The 20,362-nt window shown below is 44.0% G+C and overlaps 1 protein-coding gene across 6 annotated transcripts in view; it reads right to left on the bottom strand.

Moving 5' to 3' along the window:
* LOC110489703 (ras-responsive element-binding protein 1) overlaps positions 1 to 20,362 on the bottom strand; it is an 83,849-nt gene that overhangs the window by 20,518 nt on the left and 42,969 nt on the right. For all 6 annotated transcript variants that reach the window (XM_036943881.2, XM_090199393.1, XM_090199392.1 and 3 more), the window contains 4 exons: positions 8,384 to 8,512; positions 8,041 to 8,273; positions 5,372 to 5,461; positions 3,621 to 3,784 (listed from right to left, as the gene is read on the bottom strand). In XM_036943881.2, the coding sequence (XP_036799776.2) occupies positions 3,621 to 3,784; positions 5,372 to 5,461; positions 8,041 to 8,273; positions 8,384 to 8,510 (614 nt within the window). In that variant the 5' untranslated portion in view covers positions 8,511 to 8,512. The remainder of the gene's footprint in view (positions 1 to 3,620; positions 3,785 to 5,371; positions 5,462 to 8,040; positions 8,274 to 8,383; positions 8,513 to 20,362) is intronic.

Genomic DNA, 20,362 nt, shown 5'->3' with positions numbered 1-20,362 from the left:
AGCGAGCTGGCCACCCATCTGGGGACCTGACAGGCTGCAGCCGCATCCCCTGGACTCTGACCACTGTGTCAGCCAATCCCGAGAGAGCTAAGCTGTCATGTCAGCACAGCGTGATTGGATGAAACCAACTTGTCTTTGTGTCACCTCAGCCATCCTCCTAAATTCACCTGCCTAAAAAAACATTTCCCATCAGTCTATTTAGTTGGTTGATGGTTTGACACACACCTGCAATAATGCAGTCGTCTGTAAATTGCAAAAACACTACTTTCAGGACTGAAGAGGTCATTTTACTGAGAGGCACTCAGACATCAAACAACTCAAACAGTGTCAATGTTACAACAAAACTCATTATCAAGAGCGAGAGAGACTGGTCTACAACTATTGCTTTAATGTATTGTTATTCTCATTAATATTTCCACTACTACTATTAATGCCTTATTGCTGTTGGTCCCACCATTTTTTGTTATATGTATACTTTGACAATGTATGTAATTTAACTTGCCATGTCAACGAAGTCTACGAGAGAGAGAGAGAGAGAGAGAGAGAGAGAGAGAGAGAGAGAGAGAGAGAGAGAGAGAGAGAGAGAGAGAGAGAGAGAGAGAGAGAGAGAGAGAGAGAGAGAGAGAGAGAGAGAGAGAGAGAGAGAGAGAGAGAGAGAGAGAGAGAGAGAGAGAGAGAGAGAGAGAGAGAGAGAGAGAGAGAGAGAGAGAGAGAGAGAGAGAGAGAGACTCAAACTGACAGTGGGGGTTGATGATTCAACAGCTCCCTTCTCATCCAAACTGAAAAAAATCCACTGCATCACCACAGTGGGTGGACAGGGGGCGCTGTAGCATCAAAATGATGCCGCCTGCTCTTGTGCAATGTCACACCAAGGGCACTTCTCCTTACCATCGCACCTTCTCTATCCCACTCTTCCCCACTACCCTTTAGTGTCCTCACTGTCCTGTAAAGAGTTAATCAGAGTGCCCATCCACTACCCCCTGGATCAGTCTATTCGCCAGGCCCTTCTTAGGGTTAGGATGCCTCTCCTTGGCAACAGGCTCACAACAGCAGGCCCCATTTCATGTGATGCTCTGGCAACAAAATGGCTGCTCCCCTGCCAGCCACATGGACAGCTCCATCACATCAGACTAGGGCTGGATCAATTCAGTACCGTGGAACATTCACAAGGAAGGTCACAGATAGGATGAATAGAGACCACTCAATTTCTGAATGTTACAACATCGCTGATGTATACACCCCTGTGATTTTCTTGCCCCAAAGCATTGCTTCTTTTTGGAGTGTTGAGAAAATGCTAAACAGAATGGTGAAAAAGAACAAATAGGCAAAGAAAACAACTATTTTTTATGCAACAATCTTAGTATCGCCTAGTATCTTCTACACAGAATTCAGTGGCATTCTTTAACACTAGAGACCAACACAAAAACACACTCTCGTATTCTCTCAGATTGACTCGGCCTACACTCATTCCTTCCTGCCCACACCTCTTCATTCCATACACATGAGGGTGAAAAGATGAGCGCTCCAACGACGGAGCAGGCAGACTACTGTCCTGGTGCATCCCTCTCATGCAGATAGATTCAACAGCCAACCGTTTAGATTTTACAACACCACTTTATCAGGATAACTTCAGAAGCTTATGTTGTAGGGCTGGCCAACTCAAAAGGGATGGAGCTTCTCACATCACACATCAATTAAACCTCAAGCCCCCAATTCTAACACACACACCCACAATAAAAACCCCTAAGAGAGCAGAGAGAGAGAGGAAGTCGGTATTTAACCCTGCCATCAGTCAAGTATGCTGGGAGCAGATGCCCTAACAGTTGTTGTTGTGTGTGTGTTGAAGTGGGGCAAAGTCATTTTCCTACTTCCTGTACTCTGCTTTGCCTAAACAGCGTCAACACACACACACACACACCTTACCCAGAGCATCCCAACCCCCGACAACGCCTATATATTTATCTCTGTGCCACAGTCCCCCATCCCCCTTCAGGCAAACGGTCTGCCCTGACCAACGTTAGCGTGTCAATTCTAAAAGATAAGCGCAAGACATTTTAGTTCATTTACAAACAGTATAACATTTTGTAAAAGCAGAATATTTCGGTAATCATTTTTGTAAATGCTTTATCTCCGGGAAAAACTGAGCACTAAAAAGATTTGTTTGTTTACAGTTTATTTTGTTTTATAACAACTGCTGGGCTATTGTAAAGGGCGTGTCTGCAGTTAGCGACAGGTGCTAACGCTTGGATTTTGCTGGCTTTATGTGGGAGCAGTACTCCACATGTGTTTGGGTGGTGCTGCTATCACACCTGGGTAGGGAACCATTTACAGAAAGGCTTAAAGACCAAAGCTTTAGTGTTGGTAATACTCTGGGCCTTTCAACGACATACAATCTTAACCTCCCAAAAGCCAGGGAAAATGCAGAGCGCCAAATTCAAATAAATTACTATAAATATCAAACTTTCATTAAAATCACACATGCAAGATAACAAATTAAAGCTACACTTGTTGTGAATCCAGCCAACATGTCAGATTTCAAAAAGGCTTTTTGGCAAAAGCAAACAATGCTATTATCTGAAGATAGCCCATCTGTAAACAGAGAGAAACCATATTTCAACCCTGCAGGCGCGACACAAAATGCAGAAATAAAAATATAATTCATGCCTTACCTTTGACGAGCTTCTTTTGTTGGCACTCCGATATGTCCCATAAACATCACAAATGGTCCTTTTGTTCGATTAATTCCGTCGATATATATCCAAAATGTCCATTTATTTGGCGCGTTTGATCCAGAAAAAACACTGGTTCCAACTTGCGCAACGTGTGTACAAAATATCTCAAAAGTTACCTGTAAACTTTGCCAAAACATTTCAAACTACTTATGTAATACAACTTTAGGTATTTTTTAACGTAAATAATCAATAAAATTGAAGACAGGATGATCTGTGTTCAATACAGGAAGAAAACAAACTGTCTTTCTGGTCATGCGCCTCTATCTAACAGTACACTTCAAGTGACACTCGTTCAAGATGTCCGTACTTCTTCATTACGCAAAGGAATAACCTCAACCAATTTCTAAAGACTGTTGACAACCAGTGGAAGCGAGATGAACTTCAAGAAGGTCCCTTAGAAATCTGGATTCCCAATGAAAACCCATTGAAAAGAGAGTTACCTCAAACAAACAAAAAAATCTGAATGTCCTCGGGTTTCGCCTGCTAAATACGTTCTGTTATACTCACAGACATGAATCAAACCATTTTAGAAACTTCAGAGTGTTTTCTATCCAAATCCACTAATAATATGCATATCTTATCTTCTGGGGATGAGTAGCAGGCAGTTGAATTAGGGCATGCATTTCATCCGGACGTGAAAATACTGCCCCGTCACCAAGAAGTTAACACAGTCCACTAAATTTCTTAATGTCCATTTTGTGAGGTGCTGTACAGGCGCACATTAGCAATGAGACGTTTTCTTCTAGCCTCTGTGTGATGCGCAAAAATAAAAACAACGCCAAATGCAGAAATCACATCCGCCCCCACCACAATGCCTAAACATTAGTAGGTAGCCCTTTAATACTGAGCAAGGTGGAGAATGAGTCAGAGTGTGTGTGCGTGTCTGACCTGTGCATGTTGCCGTTGGTGGTGAAGGTCTGGCCGCAGAAGGAGCACTTGTAGGGCCTCTCTCCGCTGTGCACTAGCATGTGACGGTCCAGCGAGCTGGCTGAGCTCAGGGCCTTGCCACAGATGCTGCATGAGTGGTCCGTCGCCCCGTTGTCCGAGTTGTGCTGGGAGGGGAGAGACAGCGAAAGAGATATTATTACGACACATTATACATTATTACTTCCATTACTGAATGTCAGAGAGCGAGAGGAAGTAGTAGTAGTAGCAGTAGTAGTAGTAGTATCAATAGAAGTAGTAGCAGTAGTATCAGTAGAAGTAGTAGCAGTAGTAGTGGTAGTAGCAGTAGTAGTGGCAGCAGTAGTAGCGGCAGCAGCAGCAGTAGTAGTAGTAGTGGTAGTATCAGTAGTAGTAGTAGTAGTGGCAGTAGTAGTAGTAGCAGTAGTAGTAGTAGCGGTAGTGGTAGTAGCAGTAGTAGTAGTAGCAGTAGTGGCGGTAGTGGTAGCAGCAGTAGTAGTAATGGTATCAGTAGTAGTAGCAGCAACAGTAGTAGTAGTAGTAGTAGTAGTAGCAGCAGCAGCAGCAGTAGTAGTAGCAGCAGCAGCGGTAGTAGTGGTAGTAGCGGTAGTAGTAGTAGCTGCAGTAGTAGTAGCAGTAGTAGCAACGGTAGTAGCAGTTGTTGTAGTAGTGGTAGTAGCGGTAGTGGCAGTAGCAGTGGTAGTAGCGGTAGTAGCGGTAGTGGTAGTGGTAGTAGCGGTAGTGGCAGTAGCAGTGGTAGTAGCAGTAGTGGTAGCGGTGGTAGAAGCAGTGGTAGTGGTAGTAGCAGTGGTAGTGGTAGTAGCAGTAATAGCGGTAGTGGTAGTAGCAGTAATAGCGGTAGTAGCAGTAATAGCGGTAGTGATAGTAGCAGTAGTAGCAGTAATAGCGGTAGTGGTAGTAGCAGTAGTAGCAGTAGTAGCGGTAATAGCAGTAGTAGTGGTAGTAATAGTAGCAGTAGTAACGATAGTAGCAGTAGTAGTAGCAGTAATAGAGGTAGTAGCAGTAGTAATAGCGGTAGTAATAGCAGTAGTAATAGCGGTAGTAGCAGTAGTAATAGCGGTAGTAGCAGTAGTAATAGTGGTAGTAGCAGTAGTAGTGGTAGTAGTAGCAGTGGTAGTAGCAGCAGTAGCAGTAGTAGTAGCAGCAATAGTAGTGGCAGTAGTAGCAGTAGTAGTAGTAGCGGTAGTAGCAGTGGTAGTAGCGGTAGTAGCAGCAGTAGTAGCAGTAGCGGTAGTAGCGGTATTAGCCGTAGTAGTAGCGGTAGTAATGGTAGCACCGGTAGTGGTAGTAGCAGTAGTATTAGTGGTAGCAGCAGTAGTAGCAGTAGCAGTAGTTGTAGTGCTAGTAGCGGTAGTAGTAGTAGCAGTAGTGGAAGCAGAAGTAGTAGTGGAGGTAGAAGGAGTAGAAGTAGCAACAGTAGTACTAGTAGAAATAGAAGCAGAAGTAGTAGTGGTGGTGGTAGTAGTAGTAGTAGGAGGAGTAGGAGTAGCAGTAGAAGTAGTAGTAGGAGTAAAAGTAGCAGAAGTTAGTGGTGGTGGTAGTAGGAGTAAAAGTAGCAGTCGTAGAAGCAGTAGTGGTGGTGGTGGTAGTAGGAGTAGCAGCAGAAGTAGTAGTAGAAGCAGAGGTAGTAGTGGTGGTGGTGGTGGTGGTAGTAGGAGTAGCAGCAGAAGTAGTAGAAGTTGCAGCAGGAGTAGTAATGGTAATAGTAGTGTTACCTGTCGGATATGCATAGTGAGCTGGTGCTGGGTCATACAGTCTTTGTCACACAGCGGACAGATGAAATCTGTATTGATGTCTTTGGCTTCCTGTAAAGCAGACACACAAGACCACAAGTTACAACTAATAAGAGAGGCAAGATGGGAGCATACTGTGTCAATGGAGGATCTGGGTTATGCGCGTTGGGATTCATCCCATTGACAGGTGAGACAAGAACTTTCCACTGCGGCTAAATTTGATATTGGAAAGTATAAAAGATGCACAAAAAGAAAAAAAACTTTGTGGATCGCTGTGTATGTTAGAAATTATTAAGCTTTCATCGTTGGGAGAAGTTTGAGAGGGTTGGCAATAGATGGGATGGCTGACAAAGTAAAAAAAACTATGTGCAAATGTCTGTGTGTTGTTGTAATTCTGCATGGCCATATAGCTAGCAATGATGACAAGGAACTGTCATGTGGGGAGTCGTAAGCGGCTCATTTCAGCTTGTTTCATCTTTTTCTTGATACCATGTCTTGTTTTGAGGTGTTTTAACTGATTTCATGTCAATGCTAATATGGCTCAAATTCGCTAGTTAGCTAACCAACAACTTTAACGATGTATTTGAGAAACAATTGCTCATTGTGCAAATGTATTGATGTTTTCAGTAAACATTGGAGACGAAATAGTTAACAATCTAAGCCAACCCCACCTGTTTCGCCCCACAGTTGCGCATTCATCGGTTTTGTTGCTAAACAACCAACCAGTCTATACCATAAAAACACTTGGTCATCGTGGCTTTCATAACTATTGTATAGTTTGACTGTGGTTGGTGGGGCCTGAAGCACTGATGGCGACTTCATTCACCATAGGGTCTGCCATCCTATCCTTCTGCATGAGTGGAGGGATATACAGCAATGTCATTACTTATATTATTTTGATAATAAAGACCAGAATGGTCAGGGCAAAATAATATAGGTGAAAAATGTACTTTGCTTTTGTCTGGCAGACCCCCCCCATTGATGATCTGTATTCTGCGGTCGAAATTAGACAGAGAATTGCACCTGCTAGTCCCAGCGAGTTTTGGATTTGACCCTGACACTCATTCGCCTGTAGCCTGGGTGTGTGTGTGCGGTATGATGCGTTTGTCTTCTTGCATGTATGCGTGTTATGTTGTTTGTGGAGAATAGTGAGGGGGATGTTTCACCTTGAGCTCAGTGTAACCCTACACCCCAGGTCCCACCTTCCTCTCTCTCTCTCTCCTGTTGACACTACAGCTGATAATTAACTCGGACTGACTGAACATAGCACTGGACTGCCATGGATCGCCCCATGCACGCACACACTGTATAAGTGTAAAGGTGGCAGAAACTAAATTCGATGCATGCACACAGAAAACCGACTTGCACACAAATATGCATACTTTCTTTCACACACAGACAGAGAGAATCTTCAAAAACAATCTCTAGGAAGCACTTCCTTTTCCTCTCTTGGAGAGGCCTAGTAAAGGAATTGTTCAGTTCCTTTGCACTGCTGGCTTGGGCTCAAGTCTGTTTCACAGCCCTTCGTCTCGCTGGCATCCAGTGCATTGTAGACATTTTCTCTCCACACACTGACTCAAGTGATCTGGTGCTCAACTCCACTGTATAGTGTGTGGCAACAGAGGTCAAGAAACATCCTTAATCATTTATTCTCCTGTGTGTGTGTGTGTGTGTGTGTGTGTGTGTGTGTGTGTGTGTGTGTGTGTGTGTGTGTGTGTGTGTGTGAGTGTGTCTAGACTGCAGGATGGACAGCGAGCGCGCGAGAACTGAATTGAGTTTTAGGTTTTCAGCAAAATATGTGACCCCATTACCTTTTTTCTGCTGCTTTTTCCAAACCACAGCACAGTGTGAACCCTGCAAGCTGGCCACTAGTGACAACCTCTTCACCTGGTAGCATGCGTTGATGCTATAGCTGTGTGTGGCCTATGTTAGAGCTGACAATCTGGTAAATTACGTAATAGGCTTTAAGCCGGTTTCCTCAAGAGGTGAGCACCTGAGAACCTGTTCACTCCTGTAAGGGGATGTGAAGTACACTCTGCATGTCACGGGTAGGTCGGCCTACAACTCTGGTCCTGGATGGCTCTTCCAGGCTGTGTGTGTGTGTGTGTGTGTGTGTGCGCGTGTGTGTGCGTGTGTGTGTGTGCTCGCGTCATAAGTGACAACTGTTTGTCCTACACCCGAGCATTATGGCCCCCAATCCCATGCTTTAATAGGAACCACGTAACCCATGGCCGGGGGGACAAAAGGGGAATTGAGAGGCAAGGACCATTTGTCGCTATTCGTTTGAAGCTGGGACGCGAGAGTTGTGGAGTGAGACGGGGGGATGCTTCTTCACCTGCCCCTACAACCCACCCCCCCATCCCTCGGTACTGACACACACACACACACACACACACACACACACACACACACACACACAGACAGAGGATATCACGCATTAATGACATATTACAGATAGTGATACAGGGGAGGGTTGTGATTCGTATTCTTACTGCAGAAGTGGGATTTTTACCATCAATGAAAAACTAGCTTTTACTGTACTGTTCTCTTCTACTTCAACCAGTTGACACATTTCAAATGTGATGCCACACTGACTCAGTCTTCTCCCTGTTCCTCGGTTCGTTTTTTTTTACGTGTGTGTGTGTTTGTACCGTGTTTCTCCTGGCATTGCGATTGACACTAGTGGGTCTGGGTGGGGTGGTCTTGCTAATGGAGATGGAAGCTGTTGAGGCAGGGGCTGAGGAGGGCTCCATGGCGCCGTTGAGCTGGCCTGCGTTCATCACCGTTGACAGCATGGCATTGATGGATGACAAGTCCACGCCCTCTGTCATATTCTCTCCATTTTCATCTTCCTCCTCTCCTTCCTCCATAGCTCCATTACTCCCTGGGAAGAGTGAGGAAACCGCAGTTAGTATAAGCAAACTAACACACACCAGCTTTGCAACACACACAAGAACACTCGGACACGGACACAGGCACATACACCACCCTCACCTGTGTGCTCGTCCTGTGTGTGTGTGGAGTCGGGGGTTTCCTGCCCCTCAGAGTGCTCAGTCTCTACAGTGCTCAACTCAGCGCTCACCCCTCCCCCCGGACGCTTGTCTTCTGTGGCGCTCTCCATCACTGCAGGAACACAACATACACAAAAACTAAGAAGGCGTCGGTACTTTGCAGGGTTGGGGTCAATTCCATTTAAATTCAGGAAGTTACATTAACGTTTACTAGCAACATGTTGCCAGTCCAAAAAAATGTAAGGATAACGTAGCTAGCTACTCGCGTGAGCACAATGTTCCGTAGCTAGCTACTCGCGGGAGCACAATGTTCCGTAGCTAGCTACTAGCATTAACACAATGTTCTGTAGCTAGCTACAAGCGTAGCACAATGTTATGTAGCTAGCTACTAGCATTAGCACAATGTTCTGTAGCTAGCTACTAGCGTTAGCACAATGTTCTGTAGCTAGCTACTAGCATTAGCACAATGTTCTGTAGCTAGCTACTAGCGTTAGCACAATGTTCTGTAGCTAGCTACTAGCGTTAGCACAATGTTCTGTAGCTAGCTACTAGCGTTAGCACAATGTTCTGTAGCTAGCTACTAGCATTTTTCACTACAACAAATTTAAAAAGTACAAGGCATGCGCAAAGAGATACTGATGCCACATACGTACATACTTGTTAACATGAGGAGTCAGAAGATGGTAAATGAAGTGAGTATGCAGTGCACTTCACAGTGTGCACTAGAGCATAGGTTGGCTATGGAGTGGAAGGAGGGCCTAGAGGGGCTGAGGGGGCTGAAGGTTAATGCAGAGGGGAGGAGGAAGAGGGTGACCTTGTGATAGGGAGAGCGAAAGAATACTGGCCGAGTTGATGTCGCTAGCTAGACATGATAGCCTGTGTTTTATGACATTAAACCTGACAAGAGAGGGCGGCGGGAGGGAGAAAGAGGATGAAATATCCTCCCCTTTCTTTCTATCCTCAGCATAACAACAATTGAGTAAGAAACCAATCACAGCAGGCCACCAATAGTGTCTATGGTCCATGGTCAAGTAAAGTCATAGGCCCCTAGCCACTACCCAATCAAACACACAGATTCAAGCCCTTGGTTTCCCTATCCACTCTCCGCACCCAGGCCAGTCTCCGATGGGAGGGTTTGGGGGGGGGGGGGGGGGGGGGGGGCTAATCTCTAACTCCATGCTAGACTGGCGCTTTCTGTACCATCCCCCCAGGCCCATCCTGTATCCAGCACACATCCCTAACTATGCCTACTATTGGTATCTGGCCCAGCTAACATGCTATGACACAGTATCACAGGAGATCCAGCTAATACAGACGGTGACCGAAAAACAGACGGAGAGAGAGGACAAAAGAGAAGGATGCAGGAGAGGGGTAGATGGAAAAAGGAAAGAAAGAAGGGGGAAGGAGAGATACAGACACAGAATAAGCAAGAAAGAGGAGAGAAGAGGGGTGAGAGAGAGCCCAAATAAGAGCCCCCCCCCCACCCCGTTAATTGCAGATTCCCGTTCACAGCCCCACAGGAAGCTCCTCTCCGGTCCAGGCCACTTCCTCCTCCTCATGGAGGGAGGGTTGGAGTGTGTGTGTGTGTGTTTTAGTGTCTACATTCCTCTACATTGGCTTTCCAAACAACTCACCCTAACCAAAGTGAATAAAAAAGGAAGAGAAATAAAGGGATGGAGGACAGGAGTTGAGGGTGATAGAGAGAAAGGGAAGGGGGGGAAAGCCTTGGAAATGGAGAAGTAGAGAGATGAGATGGAGGAGAGGAAAAGGAGGAGATGAGAGGGGGGAGAGTGGGTGAAAGAGGTGAGCTTGAACAGACTGGTGACGGCTGGTTGTGTTTATTCTAGTGAGTCCCGGGAGGGAGTAGAGAAGTGACATTACAGACTAAGGGTGTAATGGTTCGCCAAACCCACGGATGGGTACGTATTGCGGTTGTGGGGTCAAGGTTCAATTTTGGTACACAGGGAATTGAAATGCCAACATTTAATTTTTTATTTACTGTAGTTAATTTTTTCTACTCATTCAAGGGATTTTATTTAGTTTGACTATTTTCTACATTGTAAAAATAGTGAAGACCTTAAAACTATGAAATAACACATGGAATCATGTAGTAACCAAAAAAGTGTTGGTTGAGATTCTTCAAAGTAGCCACTCTTTGCCTTGATGACAGCTTTGCACACTCTTGGCATGCTCTCAACCAGCTTCCCCTGGAAAGCTTTTCAAAAAGTCTTGAAGGAGTTCCCACATATGCTGAGCACTTGTTGGCTGCTTTCACTTCACTTTGCAGTCCAACTCATCCCAAACCATCTCAATTGGGTTGAGGTCAGGTGATTGTGGAGGCCAGGTCATCAGATGCAGCACCATCACTCTCTTTCTTGGTCAAATAGCCCTTACACAGCCTGGGCGTGTGAACACAGTAGCCTCCGTGCAAACCAGATGGGTTGGTGTATCACTGCAGAATGCTGTGGTAGCCATGATGATTAATTGTGCCTTGAATTCTAAATAAATCACAGACAGTGTCACCAGCAAAGCACCCCCACAACTCCTCCTCCATGCTTCACAGTGGGAACCACACATGCGGAGATCATCTGTTCACTTACACCGGTCTAATGTCCTTTGCTCGTGTTTCTTGGCCTAAGCAAGTCTCTTCTTCTTATTGGTTACCTTTAGTAGTGGTTTCTCTGCAGCAGTTTGTGCGAATCAGGCCTTCATGGTCAGTCTCCTCTGAACAGTTGATGTTGAGATGTGTCTGTTACTTGAACTCTGTGAAGCAGTAATTTGAGCTGCAATTTCTGAGGATGGTAACTCGAATTAACTTATCCTCTGCGGCAGAGGTAACTCTGGGTCTTCCTTTCCTGTGGAGGCCCTCATGAGAGCCAGTTTCATCATAGCGCTTGATGGTTTTTGGCGACTGCACTTGAAGAAACTTTCAAAGTTCTTGAAATGTTCTGTATTGACTGACCTTCATGTCTTAAAGTAATGATGGACTGTATTTTCTCTTTGCTTATTTGAGCTGTTCTTGCCATATTATGGACGTGGTCTTTTAACAAATAGGGCCATCTTCTGTATACCACCCATACCTTGTCAAAAGACAACTGATTGGCTCAAACGCATTAAGAAGGAAAGAAATTCTACAAATTAACTTTAAAACAAGGCACACCTGTTAATTGAAATGCATTCCAGGTAAACCTCATGAAGCTGTTTGAGAGAATGACAAGAGTGTGCAAAGCTGTCAGGGTGACTATTTGAAGAATCTCAAATATATTTTGATTTGTTTTACACTTTTTTGTTACTACATGATTCCATATGTGTTATTTCATAGTTTTGATGGCTTCACTATTATTCTGCAATGTAGAAAATAGTAAAAATAAAGAAAAACCCTGGAATCAGTAGGTGGGTCCAAACTTTTGACTGGTACTGACTGGTACAGTATAATAAGAAGTTATGATGAAGGCATACCAACACAGAATACCAACACTATGTATTTTCTTAAATGAAAACACGATTACTCATTACCCTATTACAAACAGCAACACGGCCTAAGCAGGTGCAGTGTCACAAACCCTTCTGTCAGAGTGCGAGTGGGGTGTGTGCATGTCTCACTCCAAGTCTTATAGCTACTGCATCCCATGTACAAAATATTTATTGACATAAATTACTCTACAGGCATATCAAAGTTCCAGAGTGGGATCCCTGATAGTTTAAAACAGTTATGGGCCATTTTATACAGAGAAATTGGCATAGTAGGCAATGTAAACAATAGTAGACTATGTCCTTTACTTGCATCACTGCACATCACGTGGGCTCCCGAGTGACACAGCGGTCTAAGGCACCGCATCTCAGTGCTAAGGCACCGCTTCTCAGAGGCGTGAGTACAGACCCTGGTTCGACTCCAAGCTGTATCACAACTGGCCATGATTGGGAGTCCCATAGGGCAGCGCACAATTGGCCCAGCGTCGTTAGGGTTTGGCTGGAGTAGGCCATCATTGTAAATAAGAATTTGTTCTTAACTGACTTGTCTAGTTAAACACATTTTAAATAACATCTTGCAAATCACCAGCAGAGGGCCACCATTTTGAATCGGTTCACTCTGTCAGTAGTGCTTACAAATCGGATCATAACTTTAAAACTAGCAAAGATCCCACACTGGAACTTTGATATGCCAGTAGAGTATATTATGTTCAACATCATATACAGTGGCTTCGGAAAGTATTCAGACCCCTTAACTTTTTCTACATTTTGTTACGTTACAGCCTTATTCCAAAATGGATTAAATAAATACAAAATCCTCAGCAATCTACACACAATACCCCATAGTGACAAAGAGAAAACAGGTTTTTAGAATTTTTATAAATGTATTAAAATAAAAAAAATAGAAATAACAGACGTAAGAATTCAGACCCTTTGCTATGAGACTCGAAATTGAGCTCAGGTGCATCCTGTTTCCATTGATCATCCTTGAGATGTTTCTACAACTTGATTGGACATAATTTGGAAAGGTGAACGCGTCTATATATAAAGGTCCCACAGTTGACAGTGCATGTCAGCGCAGTCCGTAGAGCTCCGAGACTTTTGTCAGAGGGATTTTGGTGGGATTTTGTCGAGGCACAGTTCTGGGGAAGGGTACCAAAACAATTCTGCAGCACTGAAGGTCCACCAAGAACACAGTAGCCTCCGTCATTCTTAAATGGACGAAGTTTGGAACCAAGACTCTTCTTTTATTTTTTTTATATATAACCTTTAATTAGGCAAGTCAGTTATGAACAAATTCTTATTTACTTCCTAGAGCTGGCCGACAGACCAAACTGAGCAATCAGGGGAGAAAGGCCTTGGTCAGGGAGGTGACCAAGGACCCGATTATCACTCTGACAGAGCTCCAGAGTTCCTCTGTGGAGCTGGGAGAACCTTCCAGAAGGACAACCATCTCTGCAGCACTCCACCAATAAGGCCTTTATGGTAGAGTGGCCAGACGGAAGCCACTCCTCAGTAAAAGGCACATGACAGTCCGCTTGGAGCTTGCCAAAAGGTACCTAAAGACTCTCAGACCATGAGAAACAAGATTGTCTGGTCTGATGAAACCAAGATTGAACTCTTTGGCCTGAATGCCAAGCGTCACGTCTGGAGGAAACCTGGCACCATCCTTACGGTGAAACATGGTGGTGGCAGCATCATGCATCATGCTGTTTTTCAGCAGCAGGGACTGGGAGACTAGTTAGGATCGAGGGAAAGATGAACGGATCAAAGTACAGAGTGATCGTTGATGAAAACCAACTCCAGAGCGCTCAGGACCTCAGACTGATCCGAAGGTTCACCTTCCAGCAGGACAACGACCCTAAGCACACAGCCAAGACAATGCAGGAGTAGCTCGGGACAAGTCTCTGAATGTCCGAGCGGCCCAGAGCCAGAGCCAGAGCCCGGACTTGAACCCGATCGAAAATCCCTGAGAGACCTGAAAATAGCTGTGTAACAACGCTCCCCATCCAACCTGACAGAGCTTGAGAGGATCTGCAGAGAGGAATGGGAGAAACTCCCCAAATACAGGTGTGCCAAACTTGTAGCATCCTACCCAAGAAGACTTGAGGCTGTTGAAGCCAAAAGGTGCTTCAACAAAGTACTGAGTAAAGGGTCTGAATACTTATGTAAATGTGATAGTTAAAAAAAATAATACTTTAGCAAACATTTCTAAAAACCTGTTTTTGCTTTGTCATTTGGGGTATTGTCTGTAGATTGATGGTGGGGACTATGTAAATCATTTTCGAATAAGGCTGTAACGAAACAGAATGTGGAAAAAGTCAATGGCCTGAATACTTTCCTTACACACTATCATTTTTGGGGGACAAATCAAATGTTAAAAAAAGTTGTTTTGAAATCAAAACACTACTAGTACTCATATTACAGTGCAAGCTGTAAAGCTTCATATGACACCAATGCCTTATAGCACCTACAGATGAAACACTGGAGTCTTGAAGGAGGCCTGGGTAAGGCCAAAATGTTAGAAATATGCCAACTTTGATCACTTATTTCTTAATTATGCTTTTAGATACAAATGTCAAATATATGTCAATCCTTCCTCAAGGAAGTTACTATTCTATGGATTACATTGTTTTTGTCTGGGTTTTCGTGAGGAATCACTCGCACACAGGATCTAAAAACCATAAACTCCCTGGTGTTGCAAGTAGCACCATGCCCAGACCACCCAAGTCATTAAAACTTACTACCTTATTAAATAATGCAAAAAATGAATGAAAGCCACTGGTTTACAACTACTAAAGTATTGTGGAGTAGTATGTAGCTAATGGAGTAGCAGCTCTAACTAGCAATACAAAGCACAGACTAAGTAATATGGTCATGTTGAATAGTGGGGGGTTGGCCAAGGGGTGTGTGTGTGTGTGTGTGTTAACCGCAGATTTCAAGATTAGCTGTGGATTTGTTTTCTTTCATTAGCTGAGTATTACCCCCTCCCTCCATCCCGCACTCTGATTGGTGGATCAAACGCTTGGGCAGCACTTTTTATGGCCTGCTAAAATGAACTGCAACAGATGGTGGGAACCGAGAAGAGGGAGAGGGGAGAGGAGAGGAAGGATGAAAGAGGGATAGATGGAGGAAAGAAAGAGGGGGAGGAGACAGGAGGAGAGGGAGGAGAGAAGAGATACCGATGCAGAGGGGAGTTGGAGAAACGAAAGAAGGCCAAGCGGAAAAAAAGGTGTGGGGAGAGTAGAGAGATTGCACAAGGGCCGTGCTAGGTTTCCAGATTTCTGTTGTGATGTTTCAAAGCAGGCAACTGGAGGAGAGTGTTGCACTTGTTTGGAGATTCCAACACACTCTCGGAGAGAAAGTGCTGTGTGTTACAGGAGAGGAGTGTGTGCATGCGTGTAGATGGTGCGGGGGAGGAGGGGCAGCAGTGGCTGCTGTTACTACATCTGTTCCCAGCCATCACTCTCACTACAGCTTTGACCCCCCCCATCCTACACACAGACACTACACTGCGTGTGTGTGTGTGGATGGAAAAGTCTCCACACTGTGCCAAAGAGCAGCAAACAAGAATGCCTCTCCACGCCTCTCCTCTCTTCTCCTGTCCTGTCCTATCCTGTCCTGTCCTGTCCCCTCCCCTCATCTATCGTTGGGCCCCTTGCAGCTCGCACTCCCTTCCTCTCAGACTCCTCCCACCTCCATTTGCTCTCCCTCTTCTTCCCTCTCTCTCCATCTTGTTTTGTCTGACTGTCTGGCTGGGTCCTTCCCTCCATCCTCTCTGGGCTTCTCTCCTTTTCTTCATTGTAACTCCTGTCAACTTCTGTAACTCTTTTTAACCTCAATCTGAACAACACATCTGTATTGGTTGTTACACTTTATTTGCAAAACTCTATAATCGTGTTCAATTAATTACAAGGGGCTCATATATATGTGTGTGTGTATATATATATATATATATATATATATATATATATATATATATATATATATATATATATATATATATATATATATATATATATATATATATATATATATACACACACACACAGTGCCTCGCGAAAGTATTCGGCCCCCTTGAACTTTGCGACCTTTTGCCACATTTCAGGCTTCAAACATAAAGATATAAAACTGTATTTTTTTGTGAAGAATCAACAACAAGTGGGACACAATCATGAAGTGGAACAACATTTATTGGATATTTCAAACTTTTTTAACAAATCAAAAACTGAAAAATTGGGCGTGCAAAATTATTCAGCCCCTTTACTTTCAGTGCAGCAAACTCTCTCCAGAAGTTCAGTGAGGATCTCTGAATGATCCAATGTTGACCTAAATGACTAATGATGATAAATACAATCCACCTGTGTGTAATCAAGTCTCCGTATAAATGCACCTGCACTGTGATAGTCTCAGAGGTCTGTTAAAAGCGCAGAGAGCATCATGAAGAACAAGGAACAGACCAGGCAGGTCCGAGATACTGTTGTGAAGAAGTTTAAAGCCGGATTTGGATACAAAAATATTTCCCAAGCTTTAAACATCCCAAGGAGCACTGTGCAAGCGATAATATTGAAATGGAAGGAGTATCAGACCACTGCAAATCTACCAAGACCTGGCCGCCCCTCTAAACTTTCAGCTCATACAAGGAGAAGACTGATCAGAGATGCAGCCAAGAGGCCCATGATCACTCTGGATGAACTGCAGAGATCTACAGCTGAGGTGGGAGACTGTCCATAGGACAACAATCAGTTGTATATTGCACAAATCTGGCCTTTATGGAAGAGTGGCAAGAAGAAAGCCATTTCTTAAAGATATCCATAAAAAGTGTGGTTTAAAGTTTGCCACAAGCCACCTGGGAGACACACCAAACATGTGGAAGAAGGTGCTCTGGTCAGATGAAACCAAAATAGAACTTTTTGGCAACAATGCAAGATGTTATGTTTGGCGTAAAAGCAACACAGCTCATCACCCTGAACACACCATTCCCACTGTCAAACATGGTGGTGGCAGCATCATGGTTTGGGCCTGCTTTTCTTCAGCAGGGACAGGGAAGATGGTTAAAATTGATGGGAAGATGGATGGAGCCAAATACAGGACCATTCTGGACGAAAACCTGATGGAGTCTGCAAAAGACCTGAGACTGGGACGGAGATTTGTCTTCCAACAAGACAATGATCCAAAACATAAAGCAAAATCTACAATGGAATGGTTCAAAAATAAACATAGAATGGCCAAGTCAAAGTCCAGACCTGAATCCAATCGAGAATCTGTGGAAAGAACTGAAAACTGCTGTTCACAAATGCTCTCCATCCAACCTCACTGAGCTCGAGCTGTTTTGCAAGGAGGAATGGGAAAAAATGTCAGTCTCTCGATGTGCAAAACTGATAGAGACATACCCCAAGCGACTTACAGCTGTAATCGCAGCAAAAGGTGGCGCTACAAAGTATTAACTTAAGGGGGCTGAATAATTTTGCACGCCCAATTTTTCAGTTTTTGATTTGTTAAAAAAGTTTGAAATATCCAATAAATGTCGTTCCACTTCATGATTGTGTCCCACTTGTTGTTGATTCTTCACAAAGAAATACAGTTTTATATCTTTATGTTTGAAGCCTGAAATGTTGGAAAAGGTCGCAAAGTTCAAGGGGGCCGAATACTTTCGCAAGGCACTGTGTGTGTATATATATATATATATATATTACTTATATAGCCAGCTAAGTTCATGAAGTTGGATTGATTAATGGAAGTATTAGGCTATGCAATCAACTATTTCAATAGATTATTGGAAACTGTAGCCATTTTTTTTAGGTTTCAAGTCCTATGTGAAAATACTATCAATCAATCAACTTGTAGAAGCCAAAGACATTGATTTAAATATAGCAACCGCCACCACCATCCCCTTCCACACACAGTCAGTCTGCCACCAATCTGGCAACCGCATGAGTCAGCTGACAAGGTCATACGGGTGGTCGCACCACAGCCCTCCTGCTGGGCTAGAGGGGACACCAGTGTGAGGACAAAACACTGGTGACAAATCACTTGTGACACGTTTCCATAGATTTAAAGCCACCATTCAGTCTCCCTTACTTTATTAAAAATGTGTGCCTTCGGAAAGTATTCAGACCCCTTGACTTTTTCCTTATTTTGTTAGGTTACAGCCTTATTGCAAAAATCCTCAGCAATCTACACACAAATACCCCATACTGACAAAACGAACAGGGTTTTAGAAATGTTTGCTAATTTATAAATAAAATGTAAATATCACATTTACATAAGTATTCAGACCCTTTACTCAGGACTTTGCTGAAACACCTTTGGCAACGATTACGGACTCAAATATTATTGGGTATGACGCTACAAGCCTGGCACACCTGTATTTGGAGAGTTTCTCCCATTCTTTTCTGCAGATCCTCTCAAGCTCTATCAGGTTGGATGGGGAGAGTTGCTGCACAGATATTTTCAGCTCTGGAGCAGGTTTTCATCAAGGATCTCTCAGTACTTTGCTCTGTTCATCTTTGCCTCGATCCTGACTAGTCTCCCAGTACCTGCCGCTGAAAACACCCACACAGCTTGATGCTGCCACCACCATGCTTCACCATAGGGATGGTGCCAGGTTTCCTTCAGATGTGACACTTGGCATTCAGGCCAAAGAGTTCAATCTTGGTTTCATCAGACCAGAGAACCTTGTTTCTCATGCCCTGAGAGTCTATAGGTGCCTTTTGGCAAACTTGAAGCGGACTGTCATGTGCCTTTTACTGAGGAGTGGCTTCCGTCTGGCCACTCTACCATAAAGGCCTGATTGCCGAAGTGCTGCAGAGATGGTTGTCCTTCTGGAAGGTTCTCCCATCTCCACAGAGGAACTCTGGATCTCTGTCAGAGTGACTATCGGGTTCTTGGTCACCTCCCTGACCAAGACCTTTCTCCCCCGATTGCTCAGTTTGGCCGAGCAGCCAGCTCTAGGAAGAGTCTTTGTGGTTCCAAACTTTTAAATCCATTTAAGAATGATGGAGGCCACTGTGTTCTTGGGGACCTTCAATACTGCATAATTATTTTGGTACCCTTCCCCAGATCTGTGCCTCGACACAATCCATTTTAGAATAATGCTGTAACATAACAAAATGTAGAAAAAGTAAAGGGGTATGAATACTTTCCGAAGGCATTGTGTTTAAACCAGGGCTAACTTTGCATCACCTTGAGCAACTTTTCTACTTATATTAGACTCAAAACTACAACCATTGTTTAAGATGCAATATGCAGAAATCTTTCTGCCATTTCCTAATAGTTCGCATAATTTCAGTTTGTGACAACACAAGCAATTTTAGTGTAGAGAATCATTATACCATCTAAACAACTGAATGTATATTTTCAATAACCCAAAATATTGTATTTTTAGCTGTTTGGAGCTGGTGTACAAAACTGAAAGTATAAGACGCAAAAACGAAAGAACAGGAAGAATAGAAATAGCACACAGAACAGATCTAGAGATTACCACTTCTTAGACTTGCTTTCAATGAGAATGACAGATCTACAACTTACATTTCTATGTTAATTCGGTCGGGTCGTCAAAAAGTTACATATTGCAGCTTTATGTTCAATGAGTAATACATTAAATAAGGAAGTTGAGTCCTCTACCAGCAAGGCAGATAGAGAGACAATGAGCCCTGAGCCAAACTGCCAAAACTGACACATGCTCTTCAAAGCAAACATTGGGAGTGGGGGGGAGGGGGTTGCTCTCACCCAGCACTAACAGAGCAGTGTTGTTTATAACCCGTTCACCTTTGGGTCCCTCACGACGTTAGCTCGCTAACTAGCTAGCGTTGTGTTAATATGAGAGAGAGCGAGAGATGGAGAGAGAGGGAGGATGCAAGGATGCCTTTTCAATGCATTCCACTGGTGGCTACAGCCGGGTGTTGTGGGGAGTTGTCTTACGTAGAAGAGTGTTTTTGTGTTCGTGTATGAGAGAGAGGAGCCATCTTTATCAAGGCTGGTTTGTGAGTTCACAGACTGGGTTAGGTAGGGACTTGGGGGAAAGGAGAGAAGGGGAGAGGGAGGGAGAGATCCGATGACCACATGTTGGCTATTTATTACCCCCTCCTAACTGTCTCTCTCCTGACACCAAGAGAAGTCAACTTTCCCTCCTAACCGTCTCTCTCCTGACACCAAGAGAAGTCAACTTTCCCTCCTAACCGTCTCTCCCCTGACACCAAGAGAAGTCAACTTCACATTCTTTAAAAAATAGATATATATTTTACCTAATTTAACTAGGCAAGTCAGTTAAGAACAAATTCTTATTTTCAATGACGGCCTAGGAACAGTGGGTTAACTGCCTTGTTCAGGGGCAGAACGACCTTGTCAGCTCAGGGATTCGATCTTGCAACCTTCCGGTTACTAGTCCAACGCTCTAACCACTACCTGCCGTCCTAACGGTCTCTCTCCTGACACCAAGAGAATACACCAAGAGCAATAAATAGGCCAATAGTGGTGAAGTAATTACAAT

This window comes from Oncorhynchus mykiss, chromosome 15 (genome assembly GCF_057628025.1).
Source record: "Oncorhynchus mykiss isolate SJ-2025 chromosome 15, ASM5762802v1, whole genome shotgun sequence".
Classification (NCBI taxonomy): Eukaryota; Metazoa; Chordata; class Actinopteri; order Salmoniformes; family Salmonidae; genus Oncorhynchus; species Oncorhynchus mykiss.
Note: the sequence above shows the minus strand (reverse complement) of the source record. Positions and strands in the feature narration are given on the sequence as shown.